Source organism: Myotis yumanensis, unplaced genomic scaffold (genome assembly GCF_028538775.1).
Source record: "Myotis yumanensis isolate MYYU_CA2020_CCGP unplaced genomic scaffold, mMyoYum1.0.hap1 SCAF_10, whole genome shotgun sequence".
Classification (NCBI taxonomy): domain Eukaryota; kingdom Metazoa; phylum Chordata; class Mammalia; order Chiroptera; family Vespertilionidae; genus Myotis; species Myotis yumanensis.
In genome coordinates, this window is record NW_027223761.1 from 34,020,085 (window position 1) to 34,032,180 (window position 12,096).

The following is a 12,096-nucleotide window of genomic DNA, read 5'->3' on the forward strand; positions in this document are numbered from 1 at the left end:
ATCCAAACTAATGCTCTTACATTTTATTTTATATGCAATATAGAGGCCATTTTTAAAGTTTCCTAAATGTGGTTATAGCCTTATGTTAGCCCCAGACATAATGGTTATCTTTATTATCTAAATTCAATCCTAGCTTGGCAGAGTGGTGTTATACCTTTTCAGAGATTGGTGTGTTGGAAACTGAACAGGAAATTTTATTTAAAAATTTTAAGGCACCACCTGTATACTTAAATATAACTAGCCTTCTTCATGCTTAGTTATGAACTAACTCTGAAAATGAGTAGTCTTATTAAGTCTCTCCCTAAGTACAGTTTTAGTTTTGCCAAACATTCCTTAAAGTGTCCATAAAAATATCAGTAGGTGTCACAAAGCAGTGGATGGTCCAACTCAGTCCATTTCTCTGTAAGTAATATTTAAAAGTTTAAAGTCAAATTGTTGGACGCCTGGAACATATAACTGTAAACTTGAATAAAGTTGATATTTTTTCACATTTAAAAAATGTTTTTTAGTTGAAACCATGAGCATTCATTATTCTAATTGAAGTTTAGTGTATTTATTCATGGGACAACTTTAATTTAACTTTATATAATTAGATGTTGAATTTTGGTGACTGTCGAATAAAAAAAAAACCTAGAATTTCTTAGAGATGATTTGGATTTTAGTTCTGTAATCCTTTGGACATAGTTACCTTGTCGCTATTAAGTTTCATTTATTCGTTGTGGAATTAAGGGTAAAACCTTTATGTAAAATATATGTAGTATGGTTTTTCTAGACTTCTGACTTTTAAGTAATACTTAAAATTATTTCTAGGTTACTTGCAATATATGTTGCTAAAAATTTAAGATTCTTATAGATTAGTAAAACAAAAATATATAGAATGTGAAGAGACAGAAGTAGTCTTTAGAAATATGAAAGGATGCTGTGGGTGTATAGCTTTAAATTTTTTTCCTGAAAATAAGTGCCTTTACTGACTGTTGGAATGACACTTGACATTAAAATGTCTTTTTGTCTCTTAACTTAAAAAGAAATTATACAAGTACTAAATGCTTATCAAATAGAGAGTTCGCCATTTCTTGAGCAAATTACTTAAAACCTTGTTTCTTAGTTTCCTCATCTTTAAAATGGAGATGGTAATACTTATCTCACTAGGTTGTTGTGAAGATTAAATGAACCGTGCTTGACACAGTGTTAAATAAGGGTTTGCTTAAAAAAATAAGCAAAATTAGGAAATAAAGGAAACTTAAAAAGAAAAATATTAAAGGGTCATATTGTACTGTACATGCTATTTATATTCTCACATGGGAAATATATTGTGAATAACTATATTAGTAAATATTTTTAAATAACAGATTGTTTAATGGTTACATAGTAATCATTTTCTGCATTTTTAAAAAAATATATTTTATTGATTTTCCACAGAGAGGAAGGGAGAGGGATAGAGAGTTAGAAACATCGATGAGAGAGAAACATCGATCAGCTGCCTCCTGCACACCCCCTACTGGGGATGTGCCCGCAACCAAGGTACATGCCCCTGACCGGAATCGAACCCGGGATCCCTCAGTCCGCAGGCCGACGCTCTATCCACTGAGCCAAACCGGTTAGGGCATTTTTCTGCATTTTTATTGAGCACTCACTTTATAGCAAGTATTTGGTTTATAAAAGACAACAAAAAAAGATAAGGTCACTGTTTGCATGCTTGTAGTCTAGTGGGGAAGACAGATAAGTAAATTGTATTTTGGTGTTAGAGGAAGAATAGGGTGTTAAATGAGCTTGTAGGAACAGTACCTAACTCAGGTGTGGGGGCTTGAGGAAGCTTTCTGGAGGAAAGGGAAGAAGTGTGTTCCAAGCAGAAGGAATTATATGTTCAGAAGTAAGGTTAGTACAGGGAAGGACTGACTTCTCAATCTTCTGTCGTGGAACTTAATGTAATGAAGGAAATCTGTGGTTTATAGTAGCTCCCCAACTAGGCTGTAGATTTCTTCAGTGTATACATTCTCTTCCTAGGCAAGCACTGTAACCCAGAAGAGGTTTTGAGAACCAGGGTTGAACTCAGGAATGAAGGCCTAGGGCTAAAAGAAATAAAAATACATGTTAAGTTTGAAATAACCTGTTAGACACTCAGATGGAAATGTTGAGTGGGACATTGGTTATACATGACTAAAGTTCAAAAGAGAAATGAGTCATCAATATATCAATAGTATTTAAAGAAAATATTTTTTAAAAGTACATACTTATCCAAAACCTCCTTTTTCAAATAACAGTGCTTTATGGATCAAGGTGAAGATTTGGGACTTTTATTTTTTAAAATATATTTCTTTATTGATTTCAGAGAGGAAGGGAGAAGGAGAGAGTGATGGAAACATCAGTGATGATAGAGAACCATTGATCGGCTGTTTCCTGCACGCCCCCCACTGGGGATCGAGCTGGCCACCCAGACATGTGCCCTTGGCCGGAATCAAACCTGGGACCCTTCAGTCCGCAGGCTGACGCTCTATCCACTGAGCCAAGTCGGCTAGGGCATGGGACTTTTATTCTAAGAACACAAGTTATGAAAGGTTTAAACTAAGAGACACATAATTAGATTTAGCTGCTGTGGGGAAAATGAATTACAGTAGTTCCCCCTTATCTGAGGGAACTGTATTCCAAGACCCCCAGGGGATCCCTGAAACCTCATATACATTTTCTGTTCATGTCTTTCACCCACAAGTTTCATGCCTTTTAATTAAGTACTTATGATGCCCCGTAGTTTTAACTTTCGCAATTTTGAGGTGTAACAACAAAACTAGCATGAATTTCTTTTTCCTTTTTCACAATTTCACAGAAGATTCGTTCTTACCATAGATCTGATCAACCTCAGCATATTATTTTTTTTTCTTTCCTTAAATCAAGAACTTTTACCTTTCCACTTAAAGGAAATACTTCATGACTTTTCTTTGGCATGTCTGAATTGCCAGCATCACTATTCTTGTGCTTTGGGGCCATTATTAAGTAAAATAAGGGTGACTTGGATACAAGGACTGTGTTACTGCGACAGTGGACCTGATAACCTGGACAGCAACTAGTGACTAACGGGCAGGTAGTGTGTGCAGCGTGGACATGCTGTACAAAAGGAGGATTCATGTTCTGGGTTGTATAGAGCTGGACAGTACAAGATTTCATCATGCTGCTCTGAACAGCATGCAATTTAAAATGTATGAATTGTTTCTTTCTTTCCTTTTTTTAAAAGAGTTATTTGAGCCAAACTGACATCATATGCCAGGAAGCAAGATTTCAAATGCTCTTGGTATTTTTCATTTAATATTTTTGGACCATGGTTGATTGTGGGTAACTGAAATCGCAGAAAGCAAAACCATAGATAAGGGGGTACTTCTCTATAGAGGGCAAAAGCAAATGTTGGGGAGTTTGATTAGAAGGTTTTACAGTAGTTTATGTGAAAATTAATGACTTGGTCTGTGATGGGGGCAGATGTGTTCTGTTTATTGCTATTTAGCCATTCCAAACTTAGTAGCATCAAGTATAATCATTTTTGTTCTGTGGGTCAAGAATTCAGATGGTACAAAAGAGGTGGCTTGTCTGTTTTACAATGTCTGAGGCCTTATTCTTGTGAAAAATTGAAGGGCTGAGGTGACTCAAATGCTGGGTTCAGCAAGGACTGTCAAACACAGTTCCTGTATGTGGCCTCTTCATATGTCTGGGGCTTCTCCAAGCCTGGAGACTGGGTTCAGAAAGAAATCATTTGGAGAGTGAGCAATCCCCAGACCATGGCAAAACTGCAAGTCATACACCAACCATCATCTCTGCCATGCTCTGCTGGTTACAAGCAAGTCAGTATGAACAGCCTTGATAAAGGGGAGGAGAATTAGACTACACCTCCTGCAAGGAGCTGTGAAGGTCACATTGCAGAAAAGCATGTGGCATACAAGAGTTGGTAGCTTTGCAAAATATCATCTTCCGGAGAAGGAGATGACATAATTCAAGATGTATTTAAGAGGTGAACGTAATAGCACTTGGGGAATGATTGAATTAAGAGATGAAAGGAGAATCAAGGATTCATTCATTTATTCCACAACTATTTAAGTGCCTGTGCCTGTCAATGCCTGGCACTCTTCTGAGATGATTCTGAGAACTTGAGTGGATGCTGATGCTATTTACTGATTTTGAAAACACTGCAGAGAGATATAGAGAGGATTCAGTTCAATTCTGGATATATTGAGTGAGTTTGAAGTAGGTGCCTGTGAGGTGGCATCTAAGTGGAGGTTTCCAGAAGGCAGTTGAATATAATGCATCTGGACTACAGAAGGCAGAATATTTATTCTTAGAATACATTTGGGAATTGTCAGCATAAAGTGAGAAAAGAACTTTAAAAAATTGTGCACACCTTAGAGGAGAAAGAGTTGGCAGAGGTGACTAGAGAAAAACAGCCAGAGGAGAAAGAAAACTGGTAGCAGAATTCTTAGGGATAAGAGCATTTTAAGGATGAGGGGGAGAGATTCAATCGAGAGATCAAATAAGATTGGAATCAAAAGAGGTTCATTGTCTTTAACAATCTAAAAGTCATTTGAAGACTACAGTGAGAGCAGTTTTAAGGAGTGTGGAGGCCAGATTGGAATTGGTTCAGAAATTAGGTCAAAGAGAATGTGTTCATACATCTAGGAGTTTGGCTATAAATGGAATTTTTTTTCCATCTTACTATTTATATTTTTTAAGCAAGTTATTAACAATCATAAATGAAGACATGTAAGTGTATTTTCTACATATAGATTTGGTTTGGAAAGTAATTAGCAACATATTGCAAAGTAGTTTTAATTTTGTAACAATATGTCTCACTATTAATAATATGGGCATTGTATTCCATTTCTTTATACCATCAAAATAATTGTGATTCAAGTGTAAACATCTAGCATCATCTACTGGAATTCATATCATTAGCAATTGACAACATACAAATGGATTCTATTTCAAATATCCATTTCTGGTCATTAAAGCTGACATTTGCACAGCACATACAGTACTCTCATAAGACCTCTCAGGGATGAATATTATACCCAGTATAAAAGGGCTAAACCAAGTCTCAAATTATTTCCACTCAGTGTACTTCTATGAAGAATCTGTATCATAAGTTGTGATTGAAAATCCACAATTACAAATATTTAGAATCCCAGATTTTTGATGAATTACATATGTATTGACATGAAAAGCAATTGGTTAAAGATATCTAACAGTTTAGCTACACTATTATTGACACTTTTATGGCAGTTATTAATGAAACATGCCATCATATCCCCAAATAATCAAAGTGCATAGTGTAAATCATAATTCTGATCATTAGCAATATGGTTAATACCTCACTGTGAGTTGGGATCTCATCCTTCAAAAAGTCAGCTACCATCATGGATAATTTGCCAGCTTTATTCATCTCGTGTTTCTGGAAGAGGCTAAATTCCCCCTCCTTCATGGCCACATCTTATCTTCCTCAGCTCCATCTCTTAACTGGCTCTGATAAAGCAGTTTCTGTCCCCTTTCCTTCCAGGTCTAGAGTTAGTAATGGTTTCCTACTTTTACTAGTACCTGGGTGCTTCAGCATTCATTGCTGCTTCCTTTAACCATGTGTTCAACTCTGAATAGTCATTTGATTAATTTATCTTTTAAATCACAGTTGAATCTGTGATTTTTTTATGTTTCTTACTGGTACCCTGACTAATGGTATTCCAGTCCATGTAGCTAAGCTTCTTTTATGCCCATGATAAAACTACTTAAACAAAAGATTGCATACTTTACCTTAGATTAAGTTTTATGTATTTTACTAGAGGCCCGGTGCACAAGATTCATGCACTGGGTTAGGAGGGTGTCCCTCAGCCTGGCCTGCTCCCTCTCGCAGTCTGGGACCCCTCACTCCTTACCGCCCAGCTGCAGTAGAGGCGGGAGAGGCTCCCACCACCACAGCTGCACGTGCCAGCCATGAACCCGGCTTCTGGCTGAGCGCACTGACCACCAGGGGGCAGTTCCTGTGTTGAGCGTCTGTCCCCTGGTGGTCAGCATCATAGCGACCAGTCATTCTGCTGTTCAGTAAATTTGCATATTAGCCTTTTATTATCCTATATAATAAAGAGGTAATATGCAAATTGACTGCACACCCTCGCACAAGATGCCCGCCCCAATGTGGGCACAAGATGGCTGGCAGGGGAGGGCAGTTGTGGGCAATCAGGACAGCAGGGGAGGGCAGTTGGGGGGACCAGAACTGCAGGGGAGGGCAATTGGGGGTGACCGGGCTGGCAGGGGAGGGCAGTTGGGGGGACCAGGCCTTCAGGGGAGGGCAATTGGGGGTGGCCGGGCCAGCAGGGGAGGGCAGTTGGGGGGGGGGGGGACCAGGCTGGCAGGGGAGAAGTTAGGCATTGATCAGGCTGGCAGGGGAGTGGTTAGGCATTGATCAGGCTGGCAGGGGAGTGGTTAGGGGGTGCTCAGGCTGGCAGGCAGGTGAGTGGTTGAGAGCCAGCAGTCCCAGATTGTGAGAGGGATGTCTGACTGCCGATCTCCTGTGGGATCAGGAGAACCAGCAGTCGGACATCCCCCGAGGGGTCCCAAATTGAAGAGGGTGCAGGCTGGGCTGAGGGGCCCCCCGCACCCCCCCTCCCGTGCACGAATTTTGTGCACCGGGCCTCTAGTATAGGATAAAATATCCCAGAAGGGGAAAAATCACTAATATTTATAAAGTTGTGATTGAAAATCCACAATTATAAATATTTAGTGGCAGTAATCAAACCTGGGACCCTTTGGTTTGCAGGCTGACGCTCTATTCACTGAGTCAAACCGCCCAGGGGAAGAACTAATTTTTAATTCCCAAGGACTCTTAAAGTTGTGCACCCTTGAACATCTCCTTTCCAAGATCTTTTTATCTAAATGGACCATATTAGATAGTTTAAATGGAATTTTTTTAAAATGGGAAGCAGCTAGCCTAGAGAGAGACATGGTTAAAATAATAGTATAGATCAGTGGTTCTCAACCTTCCTAATGCCGGGACCCTTTAATACAGTTCCTCATGTTGTAGTGACCCCCCAACCATAAAATTATTTTCGTTGCTACTTCATAACTGTAATTTTGCTACTGTTATGAATCGTAATGTAAATATCTGATATGCAGGATGTATTTTCATTGTTACAAATTGAACATAATTAAAACATAGTGATTAATCACAAAAACAATATGTAATTATATATGTGTTTTCTGATGGTTTTAGGCGACCCCCAAAGGGGTCACAACCCACAGGTTGAGAACCGCTGGTATAGATGGTTAATCATTATAATGATGTATTATTAATAGTTATGTAATTAGACAGCATGTTGTAGGGGGGATACACCCCCTTGGGAGATACAGATTTGAGTTCTAGTGCCCTTCTCTAACCTCCCAGTAGTTCCTGAGATGGTAGAGCTTTAGGCAATAAATAGGACATTGCCATTGAAATAGGAATAAAAGAAGAAACATTATGTCAGTTTAGGTGAGTTTGTGTGGCTGTGTATGTTGAAGTTGTTCGTTATGTCTGTACTTAAGGAGGGTGAAGTATATCTTTCACTTTCCTCAAGGGTGAAAGGTCTGCTATGTAATTCCTGTACCTTGCTGTATTTTGCTTGACCTTTTGCCTTCCTTATCTCAAGCCAGTTGACCCTTCTCATCTAACCCCTCTTTCTACACTGAAATATTAATGCAGTTTGTGAATAATTTTCTGAGAAAGAAAACATGTGGGAGGTAGAATAATATGGGAGCTATTTTAGTTTATATTGATAATCTGAAAATTATCCTTAATATCTTTAAGATATAATTGCATATTCTGATGGAAGTCAACATGATGTAGTAAAGAAAAAAATGCCTGGGCTATGGCTGGGGGTAGGGGCAGATTTAATTCTGACTTTGTGTAAAGTAGTTTTGTAACTGTAGACAGATTATTTCATGATGTGTGAAATGAAGGGGCATGTTGTTGCATGCCTTATTGGCCCTTTTTTGTTGTATAATTCTACAGTTCTATAAGAACTCCCCCTAGGAAAAGCTTTGCTTACTAAAGAATAACCACAATATTGTCTATGGGATCTAAAAATAGATGCTGAACTAATCTGATGTTGTGTGTGTTGCTTCTGCTCTTCTTTTACTTATCAGTCACCCAAAAAAAATCAAGAAGTTTTTTGTGGGTTTCATTTCAGGTGCCCTAATGCATGAGTTATCAAATGATGGTGCTCGTAGACAGTTTGAATTTTATCTAGAAGAAATGGTCCTGCCTCTCATGGTGGCGAGTGCCCAGAGTGGGGAACGAGAATGCCACATAGTGGTGCTGACGGACGACGATGTGGTTGATTGGGATGAAGAGTATCCACCCCAGATGGGAGAAGAATATTCACAAAGTAAGTGTTGTGACATGTTTTCTCTCTCTAGAATCATAAAAATTCTCTTTTTTTAAAACAGTGATTAAAGGACAGTTTTTATAAAGAAAGTGCATTGAACTCTTAACTATACCAGGAGTGTGCAGACTGGCCTGTGGGCCAAGTCCAGCCTATTGCCTGTTTTTATAAAGTTTTCTGTATTGTCTATGGCTGCTTTTGTGCTACAGTGGCAGAGTTGAGTAGTTGCAACGAAGACTGCATGACTCACAAAGCCCAAAATACTATCTGGCCCTTTACAGGAAAAGTGTGCCCACCCCTGACATACACAGAGATGGTCTACTCTTTGTTCAATATCTGGATGTTGATGGATGTTTTTTTCTTTGAGTTTGGAAGCATCCTAGAGAAGTAGATTCTGGGGTAGTATATCATTAAAAAACCGTTTTTAATTTTTATTTATTTATTTATAAATATATTTTAATTGATTTTGGAGAGGAAGGGAGAGGGGGAGAGAGAAACATTAATGATGAGAGAGAATCATTGATCGGCTGCTTCCTGCACGCCCCCTACTGGGGATTAAGCCCACAACCTGGGCATGTGCCCTTGACCTGAATCGAGCCTGGGACCCTTCAGTCTGCAGGCTGACACTCTGTCCGCTGAGCCAAACCGGCTAGGGCTAAGCAATTTTTAAAGGTGAATTTTTATTTGTATATAAAATGAGAAGCATCAACACATTGATTTCAAGAATGATTTTAATTTCTAAGATGTTCCTTTTTAAGTATATGCGTTTGGAGGATACAATGAGCCTTCAGAAAGCTTTGTAGAACTATAGTTAGGGAATTCTGACCAAAACAGTGTGTCTTGAGCAGCAGTGACCAACTTTTTCCTCCCCCCCAAATATATTTTATTGATTTTCCACAGAGAGGAAGGGAGAGGGATAGAGAGTTAGAAACATCGATGAGAGAGAAACATCGATCAGCTGCCTCCTGCACACCTACTGGGGATGTGCCCGCAACCAAGGTACATGCCTTTGACTGGAATTGAACCTGGGACCTTTCAGTCTGCAGGCTGAAGCTCTATCCACTGAGCCAAACCAGTCAGGGCGACCAACTTTTTGCTTGCTTAACTTTTCAAACGTTTTCTATTAGAGCCTTTTGATTTTTTTTTTGTTAGAAAATTTATCTTATTTTCATCTTCATGAACCCAATAGAGTATTTTTGACCAGTTTTATAGACTGAAAAAAAGGGAGAGTAAAAAAAAAAAAAAAAAGAAAATTTGAGGAACTAGGTAAAATAGCCCAGCATCTGTAAGTCTGTGTTGACTCGGTAAGGATTGGGGTTTAAATAAAAAGTATAGGAATACAGAAAATGCCAAAACCCTTCAATGATTTTTTTTCATTTTACTTGTTACCCTTTTCTCAAAACAAAACAAAGTAGACTCCAAGTGGTATGCTTTTTGACTTCTAAAGAAGATTTTCAAAGATTGTTTTTTCACAAATATTGGTAGCACTTTTCAGGGTTTATATTGAGACATTTTCATTGCATGATGTACTTAGATAAGTGATTCTTTTGTGGACAGTTGTAATAATAGACATTTCTGTTGTTATTTCCTCATTCGTAGGCCCTTTGCTAACCATGGGTTTCTATAATAATATGTGGAATAAAAAGTTGAACGAAACACAGGAAAAATGAAAGATTACCAAAAATTAAGAGAGATATCTAAATGAACAAACTTACAATTTGTATTTTAGTTTTCAAAAAGTTTGACTCAAAGAGTAGAGCCAACATAGAACACAGAAATGACATTCTGGTGATGTAGAGGTTATAATATACCTGGCTTTTCCTTAATTGTGAGCTTTCCATTTCAGTGTTGTTGTTTTTTTGTTGTTTGTTTGTTTTTTGTTATCTTAAGCTTTGAAGCTTAAAAGGACTAAAAACATTTTTTACTTGTCTAAATGGTTCATTTTGTGCCAGGATATTCCAACCTGAAAGAACATTCATTTGAGGAGACAGAAATAGCCTCTTCACGCCTGATTTTCCTAAATGTGACATTATGACACCATCCATTCTGAGATGTCAAAAATATGTATCTTAACATATCAGTAATCTTAAGGGCATAGTTAATAATCACAATATACTCCATGAGTAGCATCTGTATACGTATTTTTCTTTTATTGACTCTTAAACCAGCATGTTTGGTTTGTGAGTGTTTTTTTCTTTTTTTTTTGAAAAAAACCTTTGCAGTTCACCTTTTAAGGGAGATAACTCCACCTGAAAGAGAGAAGGCGAGGAAGGCCCATCAGTCTAACTCCCTGAAGTTCCCAGCACATGTGGAAGACTCAACATGTTGTCAGTGGAATGTCTGTCCTTTGCAAAGCCAGTTTGCTCTAAACAGACTAACCTAGGCAGAACATGCTCGAATCTGCCATTTTTAACATCAGTTTTAATTGGGGCTGTTCGCCTGAATGGAAAACATTTGTGGGGAGGGTCTTTGCCTTTTTGGGGAGTTATTAATAGTTGCTCAATCCATGAAATGTAAGATGTATCCATTTGTACTTCCTAACAAGGCATTTGGTTAGTCTCAGACAAGGCCTTGTAGGCATCATAACAAGTCCTTGAACTTTGCCTGCTGGAAAATGTGATCTTGATATCTTCTTTTGGTTCTCTGATTTGAAGAAATTTGGGCAGATCCTCTTCCAATAAGTTTACATATGATATATCTTTCAGAAGGAGCTTCTTCCTATGGATTGGGTCACCTGATTGGTTTTAAAGCTTTTCTTGTTTCAACTTCAGTGTTGCTTTTACATTAACTGTACTGAATTGTCCTGTCATGTTGGCCAGCCGTCCTTTGGCATCACTGCATCCACTATGTGGGCTTTCAGGGTTGTGAGCCCCATTTGATTATCAGAATAAGTTTCTTATATTCAAGTACTTGGATTTTTAACAAGAAAATATTTTTTCTTTTTGTTTTCAGTTATTTATAGCACAAAATTATACAGATTTTTCAAGTACATTGAAAACAGAGATGTGGCCAAATCAGTTTTGAAGGAGAGGGGTCTTAAGAAGATTCGATTGGGAATAGAAGGTAAGACATTTTCATTCTATTTTGTTAATTTGTTTTGGAAAAAAAAAGTTAAAAATTGGATTTCATTTAGAATATAGTTTGAGAGGAAAACTCAGATCAATGATTATATCAAATGATCATGTAGATCTATTTGTTTATAATAAGCTTCCTTTCTGAGAAAACAGGCCATTAGAAATTTTTATTCCACAGGATTCCCTAGCAATGAGAAATATGAATTACCTTTTCTGTTATAGCTTGCCCTAATGATTTTTAGGCTGAGCCCATATGTTTTTAGATTGCTTTTTACATTGACTTAAATGAATTTTTCCAGATGCTGTGTCAGATGCTTCTTTTATTTAAAGTCCCCTTGTAAGAATAAAACATCTTTCTTGGCATAACATGGCATAGTGTAAAAAACAAAGCTTCTGGAGCCAGATTGGTTGTGTTCAAATCCTATGACTTGTTTGATGTTGGCCAACACACTTCTCTATGCCCGTTTCCTCATCTAAATACTTTATAGGGTTATTGTGACGATAGAATGAGTTGATACATGAAAAACACTTAAAGCAGTAGTAGTTTCTCAGTTTATGTTTGTGGTGGTGATTGTGACGATAATGGTGTTGATCACTGACCAGGTCAAGCTGTTGGAGATCACAATACAGCAGATCCT

The 12,096-nt window shown here is 37.9% G+C and overlaps 1 protein-coding gene across 5 annotated transcripts in view; it reads left to right on the top strand.

Moving 5' to 3' along the window:
• Positions 1-12,096, top strand: part of BTBD10 (BTB domain containing 10) — a 60,580-nt gene that overhangs the window by 45,412 nt on the left and 3,072 nt on the right. For all 5 annotated transcript variants that reach the window (XM_070428289.1, XM_070428288.1, XM_070428290.1 and 2 more), the window contains 2 exons: positions 8,190-8,387; positions 11,337-11,447. In XM_070428289.1, coding sequence (XP_070284390.1) covers positions 8,190-8,387; positions 11,337-11,447 — 309 coding nt within the window. The remainder of the gene's footprint in view (positions 1-8,189; positions 8,388-11,336; positions 11,448-12,096) is intronic.